The 19,657-nt window shown below is 33.9% G+C and overlaps 4 protein-coding genes across 4 annotated transcripts; 3 read left to right on the top strand and 1 right to left on the bottom strand.

Annotated features, from left to right (window-relative positions):
• Positions 1 to 2,352: 2,352 nt before the first annotated feature.
• Positions 2,353 to 10,192, top strand: LOC107370050 (laminin subunit beta-1). The gene is made up of 8 exons (XM_089266812.1): positions 2,353 to 2,777; positions 3,163 to 4,086; positions 4,815 to 4,892; positions 4,966 to 5,076; positions 5,160 to 5,339; positions 5,782 to 7,295; positions 7,376 to 7,856; positions 7,953 to 10,192. Exons 1-8 carry the CDS (start codon positions 2,666 to 2,668, stop codon positions 9,899 to 9,901), a joined length of 5,349 nt encoding a protein of 1,782 aa, XP_089122938.1. The 5' UTR covers positions 2,353 to 2,665; the 3' UTR covers positions 9,902 to 10,192.
• A 453-nt stretch (positions 10,193 to 10,645) lies between these two features.
• Positions 10,646 to 11,685, top strand: LOC107370053 (U6 snRNA-associated Sm-like protein LSm1). The gene is made up of 4 exons (XM_015938026.3): positions 10,646 to 10,845; positions 10,907 to 10,975; positions 11,137 to 11,252; positions 11,328 to 11,685. Exons 1-4 carry the CDS (start codon positions 10,797 to 10,799, stop codon positions 11,487 to 11,489), a joined length of 396 nt encoding a protein of 131 aa, XP_015793512.1. The 5' UTR covers positions 10,646 to 10,796; the 3' UTR covers positions 11,490 to 11,685.
• An 822-nt stretch (positions 11,686 to 12,507) lies between these two features.
• LOC107370123 (uncharacterized) lies at positions 12,508 to 13,989 on the top strand. Its single transcript, XM_015938108.3, has 2 exons — positions 12,508 to 13,284; positions 13,402 to 13,989. The coding sequence occupies exons 1-2, from the start codon at positions 12,735 to 12,737 to the stop codon at positions 13,740 to 13,742; spliced, it is 891 nt and encodes a 296-aa protein (XP_015793594.1). The 5' UTR covers positions 12,508 to 12,734; the 3' UTR covers positions 13,743 to 13,989.
• Positions 13,990 to 15,500: 1,511 nt separating this feature from the next.
• Positions 15,501 to 19,277, bottom strand: LOC107370124 (ATP-binding cassette sub-family G member 4-like). The gene has a single exon (XM_015938109.3). It carries the CDS (start codon positions 19,134 to 19,136, stop codon positions 16,542 to 16,544), a length of 2,595 nt encoding a protein of 864 aa, XP_015793595.1. The 5' UTR covers positions 19,137 to 19,277; the 3' UTR covers positions 15,501 to 16,541.
• Between the last annotated feature and the right edge of the window lie 380 nt (positions 19,278 to 19,657).

Consider the following 19,657-nt stretch of genomic DNA (forward strand, 5'->3'; position numbering starts at 1 on the left):
CACGAATCGTTTCTTTACGATTGTTTGTTCCTATCCTTTGTAACGGTCAAATTGAAAATTTCATCTGCCGTCTTTACTAAAGTCCTGAACGTGCAACAGGTTTTTAAAAACCTGTTTAAAACCATAAAAACATGACCTCCTATGAGGAAAATGTGTTGAACTATACTTTCACGAATTTTAATACCTGGCCGTGAAATTGTTCCCTATGAAGTACCTTGTAATCAACGAAGAAATGGCTCTGATTGTGGAATCCATTTGATTTGTAAATTTTATGCATTTTGTAAAAATACGATGAAATAGCTATTATTGTTTTCTGTGCCTAACAGAACTTGAAATGAACTGAAGGCCTTTATTGCTGCATTAGACAACTAAAGTGAAGCTTTCACTGATTACTTCGATACGCCGAGTATCAAATGATAGTGGAAAGGCAATTCAAATGTCCGGCAATCAAAATTTGTTTCTCTTGTGAAAAGTATAACATACCACAGATGGCAGTACTTAAGCTAAATATTTCTTATCCAAAACTTTAACACCGATAAATAGCAGCAATTATCTTGTTATATTGTCCAGTTTTCTTCTCCATTGCCATTGATTCTCAATTGTGTTTAAATTGGCGTTTATTTAAATATTTCATCATGTCATACGTTGATCCGTATTCTTCTGACCCTGATCAAGTCTGCCCATACAATCGAAGCCATATTGTTTCCTCCAAAAGATTTGCTGCTCATATCGTGAAATGTGCTAAAGTTTACTCTAATTCCAATTTGATAATTTGCCCTTTCAATGCCAAACATCGAATTGAACCGCACTTGATGCACAGCCACATCAACTACTGCCCGCAGATGATCCCGGGAATCCTCGATGATGTTCAGATGAAAAGATATAAAGAGTGGGCAAATCAAGGGCCAACAAACCAAGAAAACTCTGGAGTTTAAATGGATTCAACTTCTTTAGTAATAACTTAACAGAAATTTTTCTGTTTCTTTCATCCTATGACTAATCTTTCAAGAACACTCCATACCTTGTAACGATTTGCATTTTTTTTATTATGTTTAATAAATTCTAGATGTAATTCTGCTTTCGTTTTAAACAATTTTCGGAACTACTTTATCATTTCTTTCAACTAAATCCACACATCTTGGTTTCTCTTCCATTTTCATTACATAGACAGATATACATTTAGTGAACTGTTTATCTATGTACAAACCAAAAAAAAGCTTTTGCTTCTTGAGGATGACGATGAGATGAGAAATGTTGATTCTCATCCTCTCATTATCCTCATCTTCCTCTTCCTCTCTCGGCAATCCATAAATAGAAAGAAACTGTTATAACAAGATAGTCTGAAGAAGCTCAAGATGGCTTATTAACATTTTAGTTTAATTTTTGGTTGATGAGTAAACTGGAGATGCTAAACTTTGTAACTGATAACGTGTTTCCAGTTTACATAGAAACAGTCACAGAAGAGCAATATAATTTATCTCCAGACCTTGGAATCATCCATTTTATTTAATGAACTTTACAAATTTTATCGGTTTATTTTTAGCTTTTTGCTTAACTCATTTTCCCCAATATTATTGATATTTAACGAATAGAGCTGAAAAAAGCTAATCGAGAAAGTGATAGACCAAGCTCAAAACAAGAGAAAGTACATTAAAATGAAAGCTAAATCTTCTTTAATCTGACTATCTATGCTTGTTTTCAGAGTTAGAAATGGTACATTTTGATTAAATTCAGATTTAACACAGGATCAACAGTTAGCAACCAGATAGATCATTAAGTTTCAAAATAAATTTGGGAAATCGCAAGGATTCAAAATTAGAAAAGCCAAACGATTTGATTCAGAAGTTAACCTTAGGTTGTAACTCATAAGGAACTACGAGCTAAAGCCTGGACAAAGAAGCAGAAGATTTCAAAGAATGTTTTGTTTTCTGACTTGAATAAGCCAGAGAAAAGCAAGAAATGTAAGCAAACAGAAGAAAGAAGATGAAAAAGCCGATAACAGAAAAAGAGAGAAAAGGAGAGAAAGATATTAGCGTAAATGGAAGATGAGTGTTGAGACAGATTTTTCAGTCTCTTGGACTAACTAAATGAAAGGATATATTAACGATGAATATTGGAAATAAGATGGCTACAGAGTAGCTCAGAAAGTTCAGCTCATTTAATGTGGTAATTGAATGTACATGACGAGATGAAAGACGAAAAGGAAGATAAAATGAGACAAAATATTTTCGTCTCTTACAGTTGTACTAAAGAAAGAGTGAAATAAGTCGACAGAGAGATTTACTTTCTAGCTTCCTTCCTTTTCTCAAAAATACTTTCTTTACCTCCCTTTCTGTCAGAGTGTAAAGAGAAAAGGAGAAAAAGAAGAAAAAGAAGAAGAGAAAGAAGAAAATGATGATTAGGATGACTGAGAAAAAGTTAAAGGAAGAAAGCTTTTAGCTTAAAATTCGTTTATGAGTTTGTTTTTCTGTTTTTAGCTTGAACCTTGTTAATGTTAAATGCACAGCCCAACTTTATCTGTGGTGTCTATGTGTTCAGTCTGAGCACATTATTTAACAGCATTTGTATATTTAAATTAATAGTTATTTTCTGGTATAATTGGTTTAATTTGAATTTTATATTTTAAATGAGCTGATCAACTGGTGGACAGATAGTATCACCAAAAATGTCGATCAAGCAATCATTGTTTTTTACCCTTTTGACTGGTCTCTTCCTTATACCGTTCATTTTCACCCAAGAAGATGCAGCAAGTTATCGTGCAAATTTTATTGAACAAGGTAAGTTTAAAAAATTTCATAATTTAATTTAATGGATCATCTCTGCGTTAAAATGTATCAAAGAACGATCTATTGGTCATTTGTCAACTCTTACTCATTCAAACACAACTTTGAATTGTTTCACAGGATCGTTTGCTAACCTGAGTCATTCAAATCTATAAGAGTCTATAAAGTTACAGTTACTTGTCTCTATGGTCAGAATTAAGATTTCTAGATTTTTCATAACAAATGATGGATACGACTTGATTTTCTGATTCAATGTTTTCAATTTTGTGAAATGTATTATGATGGTCATATTTTCATTTTTTTATATGACTTCCCTGCATATTTTTTTTTTGTCTTTTACTTCAAACTAAATTTCTCTTTGTTTTATTTCTTTTGTTAGGTTCTACATCATGCGACAGGAACAGTTGTTCGCCTCCAACCGGGGATTTATTGATTGGACGTGAAGCTAACCTAAGTGCATCATCTACATGTGGACTTGTGTTTCCTGAAAAATATTGTATTCTCGGTGATACCATAAAAAGAAAAAAGTGTCATACATGTGATTCTCGTGAGTCTGCAAGGATTCGCAAGAATCCATTAAAGTACCATAGGATTGAAAATATTGTTACAAAGGCTGGCGAAGACTACAGAAAATTTTGGTGGCAGGCTGAAAATGGTGTTGAAAATGTCACAATACAACTTGATTTAGGAGCTGAATTTCACCTAACTCATATCATTATGACATTTCAAACCTTTCGTCCTGCAGCTATGGTGATTGAAAGGTCATCTGATAACGGAAAAACATGGAAACCTTACCAGTATTTTGCTGTTGACTGTGCACGGGAATTTGGTTTTGTTAGGGAAGGTCAAAGGAGAAATTTGCGAGAAGTTGTTTGTGAATCTCAATACTCAGCAGTTACTCCCTCTTATCATGGGGAAGTTATCTTCAAAGTGCTTCCACCTAATATTCCTATTGCTGATCCATATTCAGATGAGGTCCAAGAACTTCTTAAGATGACCAATTTAAGAATACATTTCAAGAAATTGCATACTTTGGGTGACGATCTTCTTGATCCACGACCTGAAATTCGACAGAAATACTATTATGCCATGATGAATATGAAAGTTAGAGGTAGTTGCTCTTGTTATGGTCATGCTAGTAGATGTGTCCCTGAAGAAGGTCAAACACCTATTGATGGAATGGTTTATGGTAAATGTGCTTGTGATCATCACACCACGGGGCCTAATTGTAGACAATGTGAACCCTTCTATCAAGATACTGAATGGCAACCCGCAATTGGAAGTCAAACTAATGAGTGTAAACGTAAGTATTTTTGATACACTGATAGATCGATTAGATAGATTAAGTTAGATCTGTATTTAAGCGCAAAAATAGGCTCAAAAAATATTTAATTTTCATAAGTTTTGCATATCAAAAGCTATTATATTATATGTCAAAAATTGAGCTTTCAAATTATTCAAAATCATTCAAATGATTCTCTAACTGAAAAAGACTTGCTTATTTTAATCTATATCTATACCATATACAGGGCGTAACAGTCAAATAGCCGGTTTTAAATCGCTAATAACTTTTTCGTCCTTTGCTCGAATTTAAAATTTTTTTCGAATCCATAAAGTTAATTAGTCAAAATTTCTGATTCTGATGATATTTTATAAAATTTTCTGCGTCCTTCCACTCACGAGTTATGACTCGTAGTCGATATACAAAACTTTCATTAAAAATAAGCTTTTTTGACTTTGAGCCTTTGTTGCGCCCTGTAGGTTCATTTCTTTTCTTTGAAAGTTACCAAAAACAAAACTTTGACTAATGGACTATATGGATTTGAAAAAAATTTTAAATTCGAGCAAAGGACGAAAAAGTTATTAGCGATTCAAAACCGGCTATTTGACTGTTACACCCTGTATAAAGTCAAAACATGAAATTTTTGCGTAAAGATTGTGGCCAAACTAAAAGGATTCTAAAGAAAAATTTTTCACAGCCTGAAAGCTTGTAAATTTAAATTAACTGCTTTCAATCAATTTTTATTCCAGGTTGTAATTGTAACAATCATGCAAAAAAATGTCAGTTCAATTCAACATTATGGATCGCATCAGGCAAAACTAGTGGAGGTAAGTTACAAAATTTGATCTTCAGAGTAGAATCTATATTTTTATTTTTACTCTTCTCATTGCTGCATTAAAGGACAATGTATTGACTGTGAACACAATACTCAAGGAAATCATTGCGAAGAATGTAAACCCCAGTTCTATCGAGATGTGAATCGACGTATTGATGATCCATATGTTTGCATTCGTAAGTTTAATCAAGTTTTTAATGAATTTAGAATGACAGATTTTCAACGCTAATTGATCTTTTTTATCCCCTGTAAAATTAAGCTTGTGCTTGTGATGAAAGAGGATCTCTTAATAACGGTACTTGTGCAACTAAACCTGATGAGAGTCTTGGAATTGCCGCTGGCCAATGTTTCTGTAAAGAAAATGTAGAAGGGCGTCGCTGTGACACATGTAAAATTGGCTTTTGGAATTTCGACGAAAATAATCCACTTGGCTGTCAAGGTATTTATTTGGTAGTCAAAAACAAACGAGAAGTGACTAAAAGTGATGAACTTTTAATGTTTTTAGATGTTTACTTGATATGAGCTTGGCCATCACAAAACTGAATTAATAGTTAAATTCAGAATTTTTAAACTATAATTGGCGAGGAACAAGTTAAAATCATGAAAACCCTTTGATTTTTGTGAATTTTTCCATGTTAATTTCTCAATTGAAAATTTTTTATTTGATCCCCTTCTTTCAAAATCGACATTATCCTGAAAGTTTTCAAATTATATAATCTCGAAGTGGACTAAACTACTTTTCGATTAAACTTAAAATTATGAATAGATCTGGTCTAGATCAGAAATGATTTCTCTTTTAGTCGCTCCCATTGATGTCAAATATTTATCGTTAACGTGATTAATTAATATTATGTTATTTTTGCATTTAATGAACTATTAAGCTTGTAGTTGTAATACTAACGGAACAACTCGCAATCAAGGCTGTAATCCAATAACTGGTGAATGTGTTTGTAAGAATAATGTTGTTGGAAGAGACTGCAATTCTTGTCAAGTAAATTATTATGGATTGGAATTATTCGAAGATGGTTGCCGTCCCTGTAATTGTGATCCTGGAGGATCATATAACTTACAATGTAATGAAACAACTGGTCAATGCCCTTGTCGTCCCCATGTTACTGGCCAAAGATGTGATATTATTGAATCAGGTTTCTTTGTACCTTCACTTAACGCAGTTTTGTACGAGGCTGAAGAAGCTCACCACAGTGGTATTTCATGGATTATGCCACCTGAAGATATTGCAACGTGGACAGGAGATGGTTTTGTTCGTGTTTATGAAAAATCTTTCATTGATTTCGAAATAAGTGTCCCTCATTCATCACGTTACGATATTCTTGTAAGATACTCACCTCCTGAACCCATCTGGAGCGAAGGATCAATTTTAATCGAACCCCTCGCAGGTGGAATTGTACCAGCTCCAGGCTCGCCATGTGAAAAAAACTTTGAATATGGTCCAAAAAAAATACCATTCCAATTCGAAGCTCGACGAATCTATACTAAAACTGGCCCTTATTGTTTTGAAAGGGATCAAAGGTATCGAATTAGGATTGATGTTGGCGAGAGGACTGGTGGAGAGGAAAATTCAACAATAGCAGTTGATTCTCTTGCGCTGATCCCAATAAGTTCTGATTTTGAAATCTTTTCTGATCCTACTCGAGAAAGAGAGTTGGCAGAGTATAGACGGATTCGGTGTGAAGAGTATTTATATTCTATCATACAACATCAAATCCCTGAACCATGTAAAAAATATTATCAATCGATAGCTGCTTCGATGTACAATGGTGCCCAGGCCTGTAATTGTAACTCTACTGGGTCAAAGTCTTCCATTTGTGATATACTTGGTGGAAAATGTGTTTGTAAGGATAACGTTATCGGGCGTACATGTGATAAATGTGCTCAAGGTTTTTATGATTTCGGACCAAGCGGTTGTGTCCCTTGCGACTGTCACTCTTATGGTTCGGAAAACGCTTTTTGCAATGTTGAAACTGGTAAATGTAAATGTCGACCCAACACCTTTGGCCGACAATGTGATCAATGTCAACCTGGCTTCTGGAATTATCCCAACTGTCAGCGTTGTGATTGTAATTCACATGCTGAAACTTGTGACTCTAAAACTGGAGCTTGTTTAAACTGTCTAGACAATACCGAAGGTCATAGATGTGAAAAATGTGTAAAGGGTTATTATGGTAAACCTTTAGTAGGGGAAAATATTCCTTGTCGCCCGTGTCCATGTCCCGGTGTACCTGAATCTGGCGATTTTCATGCCGAAGCATGTGAGCTTAACCCTATAACCAATTTACCTCGTTGTCTTTGTAAAATTGGCTACACTGGAGAAAGGTGTGAACAGTGTGATGAGAACTACTTTGTTGATTTAACTCATGCATTGATCAATGAGCAGGTATGTTTTTACTCCTATCTATCTTTATTTTGTTTATTACAATCAATTGAATATTTTTACCTTGTTATTTTTATCAATAGGGAACTTATGAAATCAATAAATGTCGCCCATGTAATTGTAGCAACAATATCGATATAGCCCAACCTGGAAACTGTGACAGGAAAACTGGTGCATGTTTGAGATGTCTTTACAATACAGAGGGAGATCATTGTGAACGTTGTCGTGATGGATTTTATGGAAACGCTTTGGAACAGCAGTGTGTTCAATGTGTTTGCTCGCCTCTTGGTACAAATCAAACAATTGGCTCGTGTGATCATAAAACCGGACAATGTCCTTGTTTACCTAACGTTGTTGGACGCGAGTGTGATAAATGTGAAATCAATCATTGGAATCTAACTTCAGGTGTTGGCTGCGAACCTTGTGATTGTGATGCTAAAGGATCAGAAAATTTGAGATGCTCTGAGTTTGATGGTCAATGTGCATGTAGACCTGGACATGGCGGTCGAAAATGTAATGAATGTCAACCAAATCATTGGGGTGATCCAAGAGTTCGATGTTTCCGTAAGTTTAAAGCTATTCTTTCGTATAAACATCCTTTCGTAATAATTTTTCATCAATCTTATACAATATTATTAATTTCTCGTCTTTTTTATTCAGCATGTGATTGTAATCCTAGTGGGTCAGCAACTATGCAGTGTAACAAACACGACGGTTCATGCGTTTGCATCAAAGGAATATCTGGTAGAAGATGTGATCAATGTGCTCGAGGTTACCTTGGTTCTGCCCCTCGATGTGAATCATGTGGTGAATGTTTCGAGAACTGGGATGCAACTATTCAAACATTGAGAGAAGAAACTTCTCGCTTAGTTGAACGAGCTCGTAAAATTAAACAAACAGGAGCACCAGGAGCTTATGGTAAATCTTTTGTTACCATTGAAAATAAATTATTGGATGCAGAAATTTTAATTTCCGGATCAAATGTTACTGAAGCTGATATCAAAAATGTGACCGAAAAAATTCAAGAGATTCAAAGTGAAGTTACTCTATTGAATCAAAAAATTTCAGCTGCTGAGAAAGATACGGAACAAACTGTCCAGCGTACTGCTAGAGCAAATTTACGACTTGATGAGTTGAAAGAGATGGCTCAAACCTTAGAATCTCAAAATAATGAGTTACGAGAAAATGCCACAAAATTAAAAGCTGACGATGTTCGAAGTGCCTTAAGCCTGACTGAGGATGCCGTGGATAGAGCAAAAAAGGCCGAATCATCAATAAATAACGCAATGCCTAGATATATTAAGTCGAAAGAAATTAGAAAAGCAACAGAGAAAATTATCTCTTCCACAAACTTCGATCATGAAAAATCATTAGAAAATAATCGAGGAGCATTGTCTACAATATCGACTAAGATTAAAAATTTGGAAGACAATATTCCTGATATCAACAAACTGGTTTGTGGTGGTCGAGCCACAGTCGATAAATGTGATAGCACTTGCGGAGGAGTTGGATGTGCCAAATGTGGTGATCTTTCTTGTGATGCTGTAACTACTAAAGCACAATTTGCACTTAACTATAGTCAAGATGCTGAGAAGAGGTTGAAAGATCTTGGTGAGAAAGGAGAAGAAGAAATGAGGAATGTTGAAGAAGCTCGCCGTCGCAGTGAGGAAGCTTTACGTGAAGCTCAAAGAGCATATGATAGAGCTATTGCTGCCAGAAACAATTCAGAAGCAAAGAGCAAAGAAATTCAAGATTTATTCAAACAGATTGATGAATTTATGGCTGCTCAATCAGCGACTCCAGCTGAGATACGAACAGTTGCAGAAAACTGCCTTAAAATTCAAATATCATTAACTCCGGAACAAATTCTTGATCTTGCCAATAAAATCAATGCAACTCTCAAGAATGTGAAAAATATTGAGAAAATTTTAGATGAAACTGAAGCTGACTTACGAACTGCCCAAAAACTGGAATCAGATGCCAATGCAACAAGGATGAGTGCCGATAAATCCTTGGATATGGCAAAGGAAATATTAGAGGCTTTATCTATAGCTCAAGAATCACAAAGTGAAGCAGCAAACTCAATTAAAAATGCTAATGAACAATTTAATCGAGCTCAAATAGATCTTGATTCCATTGCATCTGAAACTGAAAATATTGCTCGACAATCAGAACAGGCTAAGATTAAAATTGAAGAGTTGCAGAAAAAATTGGATGGACTTCGAATCAGTTATACCAAGAATACTTATTCTGTTAGTCAAGCATCCAAGGAAGCTGGTATTGCTGGTGATATGGCTAAAGCAGCAGAAAGTGAAGTGGAAGGGTTAGAAGCGAAGTTTGAAGAAGCTAAACGCAAATTAGCCCAAAAAGAAGAGGATTCTGGTTCACAAAAGAAACAATCTGACACTATCAGATCGAGAGCTGAAAAATTAGCTAAAGATGCTAGTGAAAAACTTCGAATATTACAAGACATAGAAGACAACTTCACCGAGAATGAAGAAAATTTAAATAAATATTCAAGAGAAATTGAACAAATGAATAATGACATGCTAAATTATCTGAATATTATTGAAACTAGATCAGCATTTCACAAAACCTGCCAAACTTAGTTTATGAGCCAAAACTTTTGATGAGAAACAAACGGTGAAAAGCTTTAGGAATACATTGTTATAATTGATTAACTATTGAATAATTGCAAAAAACAAAAGAAATCAGAACAAAACAATCGATTACTCATGCATGTACATAAATAATCACATTATATAATGATGAAAATTTTAAAAATTGAACTTATCAAATCAAATTTTACTTAATATCAATCTCAAAATATACTTACTTTCCCTGTCTACAATTGTACCTTTTTCTGCACTTGTAAATAAAATTGATCAACGAATAAGAAACTGTCAATTATTTTAATCTTTATAGTCTTATTAATTGAGTCTGTAACCAATATCTTCATGAGACTCATAAAAATTGATAAAATTTTTATACCAATAATCATCATTAATAATAATTATTATCAATAATAACAATAATAAGTACATCATTAATCGTATGCATCATGTAAATGTTTAAGACTTTACGAATACATATGACATACATGGTATGATGATAAATACAAGCGAAAAATGTTAACCTCTTATATCACCCTTTTAGGTATTTAATCTTTCACAATTTGTTCAGTTTTGTTTCTAAAACCATGAAAATTTAATTGATTTGTATTTAAATCTGGAAAATACAAGAAATTTAATCCTTGGTTCATTTTCCTGTGAACATTATCTATTAGATGGCGTTACTTTCCAACTGGGATCAATTTTCCTCGGAAAATTTTTCTGTAAGGTTAAAAGCAGATGGGTTTTGTCCGAAAAGTAAACATTGGTTTAGTGACATCATTCTATTGATAAATATCTAATAGTTTATTTATTTTCCTAAATTTGATAACCCTTTATAGTGCCAATTATTCTTAAAACTATACTCCACTCCCATAACAATCCAATTTTTACGATGGAACCATATTTACCTGGCACTGCAAGTTTAATTGAAGTTCTTGATAGTGAGTAATGCCTATCCCTGCTTCCTTACTTAAACTCATTTAAATTGTTTTCTTTTTGTAGAGAAATTGATGGTTTTACTTCGTGATGGTCGCACGCTTATTGGTTATCTTAGAAGCATCGATCAATTTGGTAACTACACTATGTTCCTATCAGACAGTCAACCATGATTTGAATCATAAAATGCGCCGCATTCAACGTTATTTTATTTGATACTAATGAAATCAAATGTGTGGGCAACAAATTTGAGCTCAACTTTTCATTCCAATTTTTTATCTTCTCACCACCTCTAGCCAATTTAGTCTTACATCGAACAATCGAACGAATTCATGTGGATAAGAAATTTGGTGACATTGATATTGGAGTCATCATCATAAGAGGTGAAAATGTTGTCTTGTGTGGAGAAATTGTAAGTCAATATTAGATAACATTTGTAATTTGACTCGCGACTAATTTGATGCGTTGATTATCTTCTATTTCACAGGATGCTGAAAGGGAAGCAAACAGTAAGCTTGAAAGAGTATCGGTTGATGAAATTTTTGAACTTCAACGAAACGAGCTCGTTAATAAGATGGAGAAAGAAAAATTGAAAATGAAAGAGGGATTCTCGTTAGGAAATTGCTTGGACTTCCTCGATGATTACTAATGGCTTTTAGGAATTTATCAATTTTAGCTGTTGGTCTGTTTTGAATTCATCATCTACTTTTGTTCATTTTGTATGCTTTGTTGTCAACAAAATTCACCTTCATCTCATCATTCTTTAACCAAATTTCAACTATGGCATTTTAACTAATGTCTGATTTTTTTGACTATGCGAAATAAAATATTTTTATGTTCGACAAGCGTTGAGTGCAATTTATTAAAAACAGCCAATAATCCGAAATACAACTTTTGGATGCATCGATATTTTTCAGTTATTGAAAAGAAAATTATTAGTATCAAAATCGTTTGATTCATATTTATGAATGAAAAGCTAATAAAAATTTTATAACCGTAAACTAAAAAAGCAAGTCATAAGTACCATAAGTTTGATCCTATTTCTCATGATCGAAATGATTTGATGATCCATTATCCACCCTTTTAGCGAAAAAGCCGTAAAAATAAAACACAAAGCGATGAAGAAGTTCAAACCATAGAACCAGAAGATGCTTTAATACTTACAAGGGAACCTCTCGAGTTGATGAATCGATAATTGAGGGAAAATGCATTTAAATAAAACATTTATAGTTGTCACCTTCGAGTAGTTCAGTTTTGGGTGTCGACAAAGTCTTTACAGGGTATTGCTTTGACAATGGCTGCATTTAATGATCTCTCTAGTGGTGCATTAAAAAGTAAATGCTTCTGTTTCAAATTAAGAGAAATATGCAAATTTTTCTAGAAAAAAAGACATTAAAATGCCGAAACTGAAAAGCTGGCAGCTATTTTCGTTGCATTGGTCTTAGAGAAGGCCCAATGTACCGATAGCGACCAAGGAATCTCTATATCGATTGATCAATTCGTAAGTTTCCCTCACTAGACTGTTAAACCAGTTACTTAAATCACATAATAATAATCGGTAATCTATTAAAGATGAAATATCGATAGGTATCGGTATCATAACTGATATCTAACAATACCTACAACAGCATTTGATGAAAAGGTAAGGTGATGCATTAATAAATAAATGTGCGAAGACTTTGATAACAACAATAATACCAAGTTTACTTTATTTCAAAATAGATAAGCCGTCGCAATTTTGATGGACCAATTTAATTTAAACTTATTGTTAATTTTGATCCAATGAGGATAAAAGCAATAGAACCAGACAAGTTTATTCTACTTTCTCTCTTGATCTTGTGAATACTAGTCTTAATCCACCTTGACTCAACGTTCGGACAAATATATCACTGTGATGACTTCAAACTCGCCTACCTCAAGTGAACCTCAAGAATCGTCCTCAGATGAAAATGAAGCTAAAGCGATCAACGAAAAAGTTCGAAATGCGTTATCTCTTAATGCCTGGCATGTAGTATTACAAGCCTCATGTAAATTCATAACTGGAATTTTGGCTGATGTATCTTCTGGTCGTAGATTATTACAGATTAAAAATCCTTATCAACATTTATTTTTAAGATCATCTCAAGATTTAAAGAATTTGGAACCACTTCAACCCTCAATTTACACCGAAGAAGCTTCAACAAACGTTGAACAATGGATACCTAGATTTGCATTTTTGAATAGTACGGCTGCCCAAGACCAAGTGCTAACAGAAGACATGAAACTAAATATGCTCGAGCAACAGTTAACTTTAATAATTCATGCCTCCCGTTGCATTAAACTTCAACAGGAAGCCTTGAGATTTAATGAATACGCAACAGATTGGCCGAAATGTTATAATAATACACCTTACTGTCACATAATGAGATGTATTTTCCAACATCTCCTCGGTTGTAAGAAACAACGTAAGTTCATTTCACACTCTCATTAAAGCATTAAATGCTTCAAGTTTAAAATTTAACCATTTATTAATGGCCTAACCTTTCTTTTGATATTGATATTTCTGTATTGTTTTTAAACAGCTGGAACCTGCACTTTTGGCTTTTGTGAGCCTGCTAAACGAATGATTTCTCACTTCAAGAATTGTCCTGGTCGTAATTGTTCATTATGTTCCCGAGTTTCCTATCTGCTGCCAGCTAAACCAAGAGTCCGTAGAAATGCGATAGACGATGTGGATTTTGAGACTTATATGGCACGAATCACTGGACTTACAATACCAACTCATTCAAATCAGCCAATTCAGCCAAGTCAATCTTCTGTTACTGACACTTCAGAAATCGAAATTGATTCACCTTCTTATTCTGGTGTTGAGCGTGTTCCTGCACCTGATCAAGTTTTAGAGCCGGTAGACGATGAGCTTTGATACAACAACAATAACTTCGCAACAATGACTATGAATGATATTGATATGATCTGAGGAAATCAAAGGAAATCATAACCATGTGTTTATTACGGACTGTGATAAAATCTGTTAGCAAAATATGCATTTATTTTTCGAATGATCACTTATAGTATTTTTTCATTTAAAATAATAAGACAACTGTGAAAGCAATTATTTAACTGCAAAAACAAACGATAAGAAATTAAACTAAATTTTATACCAAGAATAAGTGTAACTAGTAATAATCGTGTTTTTCAAAATTAACCGCATAAATTTGTATCGACGTTTCCATCAAGACGAGCCCTTGGAGCACGAAAATGAATAAAATTTTACCAGGATCGAAGCCTGAGACTAACAAGAGGAGAAAATGGATCTAAATTATCATTCAGCGATTAATTTATCAAGTTTCTGAAGGATTTTGTCTAAAACAAATTAAATTGACAAGGTTAAATGATTAATATTAATTCTTTGCCCTCATCATCATCATCATCATCATCATCTTCGTCTTCTTCCTCTTCCATCGACTATTTCATCCAAAATCTATTCAATAACCAGAGGCTATTTCTTCGTACAACAGCAGTTGATAGTAAAATATCACATTTTTTTGAGGCCATACTTTGTTTTCATTTTACTTTTGTTCAATGTTAATAGCCAAGGTTAGGATATCCTTTTAATTATGATTGAAACATATCATTTAGCATTTCACATTTTCCTATTATTAACTTATTGTTCAATGATGATGGTGATGGAAACTCTAGTTGATTGTAGTTGGTTAACAGTAGAAACAATCTTGCAAGTATTTCTGGTAAACATCAACAGCTTCAACACCTATTGACCATTTACAGTACAGATCAATTAACTAAGCTGTATTTGAATCTTTTCAAACCTTTCCATCAAACCGGTTAAGTTATCATCTCTTGCACATCATCTTCATTAGTAACCAAAAATCAGAATTACAATCTGTTCATATTAACGATTTGCAATCATTCCCAATGAAACGACGTTTTTTCTGTTACTTTCTATTTAAATCTAAGTTAATTACACTAATTGTTTTAGCTGATTCTGTCACCATAAAGTATTGATATAATAATCTTAAAAATCAAAACAATTTATTGTAAGAGTTGAATTTATAATCATCGTTAAAATGATTTTATCACCATTCTCGTGATTTCTTAGCTGATCCAATTGAAATACGCTACATTTGGACTTTACAACACTTTTGTGTTGCTTAAATTCAAAAATTTTAATTTATTCAATCGCAAAAATCAATTGATCGTTTCAATTTTGATCCAATCGAATGAAAGAGGATCTGTCCAGCCATTACAGGAATTGTATAAAATGTAAGCAAAAGCATCCATTTTTGTGTCATCCAGATGTTTTCAAACTGATTTAAACTTGAAGCTTTAAAGTTCTGGAAATGTAAATTGCTTTCCATTGATTGCTGTGAAATTTGGTTTGACTATTTGTAATTTGTCTACTTATAATACAATTAAAGGCAAGAAAATTTTGTCCAAGGCTTTTCACAATTTAGCTTTTACCTGTGCCTTAATATTTTTAAAAATAGACACTTTACCGGTTAGTTGATCCACGAATGGCGATTTAATCATAATCAAGAGTACATAATATGTGTGATAATTTTCTTAAGATTGGTACTTTAAATAACCAGTAATAATGATTGTAATTCATTTTTTTGTTCAGGCTTTTGCACGTTAATTGATTTAAGGAAATGTTGAATCGTCGTTACTTCAAGGTTTGTCTTTATTATATTATTATAAATGATTGTTGGTCAAGTAAAATATTGAATGATAACAACAATTCAAAAAATAATCTTTCATCACAAATAACGGTGTTTCTGGCATTTAAATTGTCTAACTGTTTATAATCGCTGGTCATTGTGTATAAATTTGGCTTTTCAATTGTCCATTTGATCACAAAGCAGAGTACAAACAGTTTTGTACTTTGTATAAATAATGAACATTAATTTTTTTGTAAGATTAAAGATTTGTATTTGTATTTAAGATCAACTTTTAATGGTATTCAGAACAAATTTTTAAAATCTGTTCCTTTTTGTTCTCTCTTCATGTAATGATTTGAACCATTTCTTTAATTATAAAGATTTGATTTAGAAAAGATTATTTCAAGATGATGGTGAGTGATCAAGAATGTGAAGTGAAAGTTTGCAATCAAATGGTAAATTAGATTGATTTAAAGAAGGAATGATTAAAAGAGGAAAAGATGAGGAAGAAGGGAAAGAAGTTAATGGTTATGATGATGATGGTGATGACTGTGATGAAGATCAAGTAATCCTACTTGATGAATACTTTTGAGTGGTGATTCCAAGCTGATGGTGACCTGATTAAAAAAGAGTCTTTTGTGATATTGAAATTGAATTGAATAGATGAAAGCAAAAAACACCACACATTTCGGTAATCTCCTTGCTTGGTAGTCCATTTAAATTATTAAGATGGATGAATAGATGAATGGTTGAACATGTTTCGATGAAAGGTGAATTATGATGGAATGAACGATGAAATTAAAATTTTGATGAAAACACCAATAAACACAATTTTTTAATTACAATAGGTAAAAAATGTCTATAAAATGTAAATGATGCAGCCAATGGTTGTGGCTAATCTAATTAACACACTTAGCTTGCTGGTAAGAACCAAACAGTGGTTGAGTCTTTGTTTAATGTTGAGCGGCTTATTGTTTCCCGTTTAATTTCACTCTAATCGTTAATGTTTCAATTTTGATTTGTGATGATTATTGACTTTAAATTTATCATTTCTTAATCTTCCTTTTGATCTTGTATATTAAGATCCAATAGTTTATCAATATTAAAACCAGTGAATATAGAACCAAGACAATTATGTTAACCGTAAACTGAGTGTTGGTTACCTCATAATAAGACATGACAAAGGAACCATCGTATTGGTCTACTGATGCAGTTAGACGGTGCTCTTCTCGGCCAATAGTCTTTTTGTAAATGTAATCCATGGTTGTATTACATTCTCTGAGGATTTCATCGAAACAGTCTGAGTTTAGTTGGTATTGATCGTAAACACAACCAATATCTTCATCTTGGACTAATTGGGTCAACTGGGGTAATACTGATCTTCTTAATGGTGCTTTATATTCTGTACCACAACGTCCGAATCCATAAAGAGCTACAATGATGGATGCAAAGGCGTAACGAACATAAGAAAGGTACCAGAGAGGTTTAAGGAACCAGACTATTATAGATTCGCGAAGAAGGAATCCACCGACAATAAAAATTGGACAAAGTGTTGAAATGGACATGAAAACAGCAGAAGGTGGATCGTCCATGAATATAGTACCCATTATGAGCCCAATTATTTGACCAATAATGGATAAAAGAAATATGATCATATAAAAAAGAGCAAAACGGCTCATCTCGGGTATTTGTCCAGTAAAATAATAGAAAAGAGATGCAAAAAGCAAAGGAAGGGCAGCTGATAAAGGAATCTCGGATATTATTTTAGCAATATAATAGGAAAATGATGAATACCAGCCGTTATGACGCTCATTAAAGACCACAGATATTTCCGTGGGGAACGTTAGAACTGTTGGGACTATGGCTGCGCCAACAAGGAACATAAGGGCAAAATAAATTGTTGCCGTATTGTCATTAATTCTGGCCAACAGTTGACCGTAATTTTGTTCACCTGATAAGAGAGTTGCATTTTTGATTACATCAGTGTAACAACCGTCAAGCTCACCGATTTTGTAGTTATGAAGGAAAGAAAGAATGAGGCCAACCAAAAGATATTGAGATAATCGAAGCCAGGTCAACATGGGTTGTCTAATAGTTGACTTCCAGGTTCGTGTAAGAAGCAAACCAATATGACTGCAAGTCGGATGTTGCTTGCGGTTAGTTTTCTCATAGAGACGTTTGACATCAATTTTATCTACATCAACGTCAATCTCTTCCGATTTAATGGCAGCATGAAGATTTTCGAAAGACTCAGCTTGTATGGAAGCCAAATTGGTAAGTATCTTTTCACCATACCGACCTGAGGCTACATGAACAATAAATTCAGCTGGATTATGATAAAGCGGACAACATAGACCATTTTGTGCCAGATGGGTAACCAATTGGTCAGTTGGTCCATTGTAAATACAATGACCACCAGCTCCAATAACGTATACATTGTGAAAAAGATTAAGAAGTTCTGAGCTGGGTTGATGAATTGAGGCAATTATTCCCGGAGGGGATTCCATTTCTGTGAGACAATTTAGCACCTCGATACAGTGGAAAGCTGATGTTGCATCAAGGCCTGTTGTAGGTTCGTCAAGGATAATCACTTTAGGATTGGAGATAAGTTCAACAGCCATTGAGAGACGTTTAATTTCTCCTCCAGAACATTTGGCAACCTTAACATCCCAACAACGACCCAGGCAAAGATCTTTCTGAACTTGGGTAATAAGGTAATTATGGTAATCCATTTCAGTTAGAAAGTCAAATTGATTTAGCTTTTTACACTTTGAGACAACTCTTTGAGCTGATTCAGAGTTTTTCAGTCTTGAAGCATACATAAGAGTTTCTTTCACTGTAAGACAGGGAAGATGAGCATCCTTTTGTGGTATGAATGAAACTTGAGCTGAATTGACTTGATGAGTGGTAGATCCAACAAATTTTAGATATGCTTCACCTGTTAAACCTTGTTTCCTTCGACCAGCAATAGATTCAAGGAGAGTCGATTTACCAACACCTGATTGTCCAATTACGGCTGTTAACTGTCCTGCTCTAACTTCACCAGAGAGCCCAGTGAAGATAACCTTTTTGGATGTTGACCGTTTAACTCCATAAAAAGATGAAGATGACCATTTACTCGTCTCAATTGTATAAGCTAAATTTTTCCAAATTAGACTGCAACTTCCAGAAGTTATGCGTCCATCGGAACAAGCAACTGCTTCAGCGAGATATGATGTTCGATTTGAACTTGGACAAGAAGATGAAGATGTGGTTGAAACACTTTTAGATGATCCAGCTGATTCCAAGGAAAGTCTGGGCGATAAGCCGCGAGTCAAACTAGGATGAAGAGGTATTGTGGTTGGTGTTGGTGGAAGCGATGAAGATGAAGATGAATCAGTGGACATTATTGAAGATGAATCGGAAATATTTGCTTGCGGTGGAACCACAATTACAGATGAAGAATGTGAAGAAGATGAAGATGATAACATTAAATTGGTTACATGGTCATTTTTATTTGAAACGGTGGATACAACAGCAATTGGAGCTGCTACTGCTATTGCTGTCGCGGGAACAACGCAATCATCGGTGGCATCATTGACATTGGTTAGTTTAATGCTAACCGCATGTTGATCGGATCCCAGTTCCGGGTCCAAATTCATGTTAATCAAATATCAAGGGTATCAGATGAGTTTCAAGTGAAAGTGTAATGAAAATAAAAAAGAAGGAGAAAGTAATAATAACTAACTGGATGGGAAACCTGACTGATGGATACAAGTCAAGTCAACCCAAAGTTTGATTATGATCAAAAAGGTAAAAAAGTAAGATAGCTGTTTTTTTACCGTAAAATTTAACGGGAAGGAGATGATGAAGAAGAGAAAAAAGATGTAAAGAAAGAGAGAGAAAGAAAGAGGAAGTTTACAGATTTATGCTTAAGCTAATTCAGTTAGTAAATAAGTTGGTAGTGAGTACTTTTCCGGAAACTTGCACAAATGAATTGAAAGTTAGTAATACATGTAGTAACGTAGTTTAATTTAGTCTGATGTATGATTTGACGGCAAAAAAAGAAGAATATTTTTCACTTTCTTGTTTCCCTCGTTTAGTGATGTTGATGATGAGGTTTAGCGAGGAAGAGAGGAAAATGATGAAGATTGAGAGCGGCGGAAGAAGATGGATGAGAAGA

Source organism: Tetranychus urticae, chromosome 1 (assembly GCF_039701765.1).
Source record: "Tetranychus urticae isolate SD_2017Ah chromosome 1, NJAU_TeUrti_SD_1.0, whole genome shotgun sequence".
In the NCBI taxonomy this organism is placed as follows: Eukaryota; Metazoa; Arthropoda; class Arachnida; order Trombidiformes; family Tetranychidae; genus Tetranychus; species Tetranychus urticae.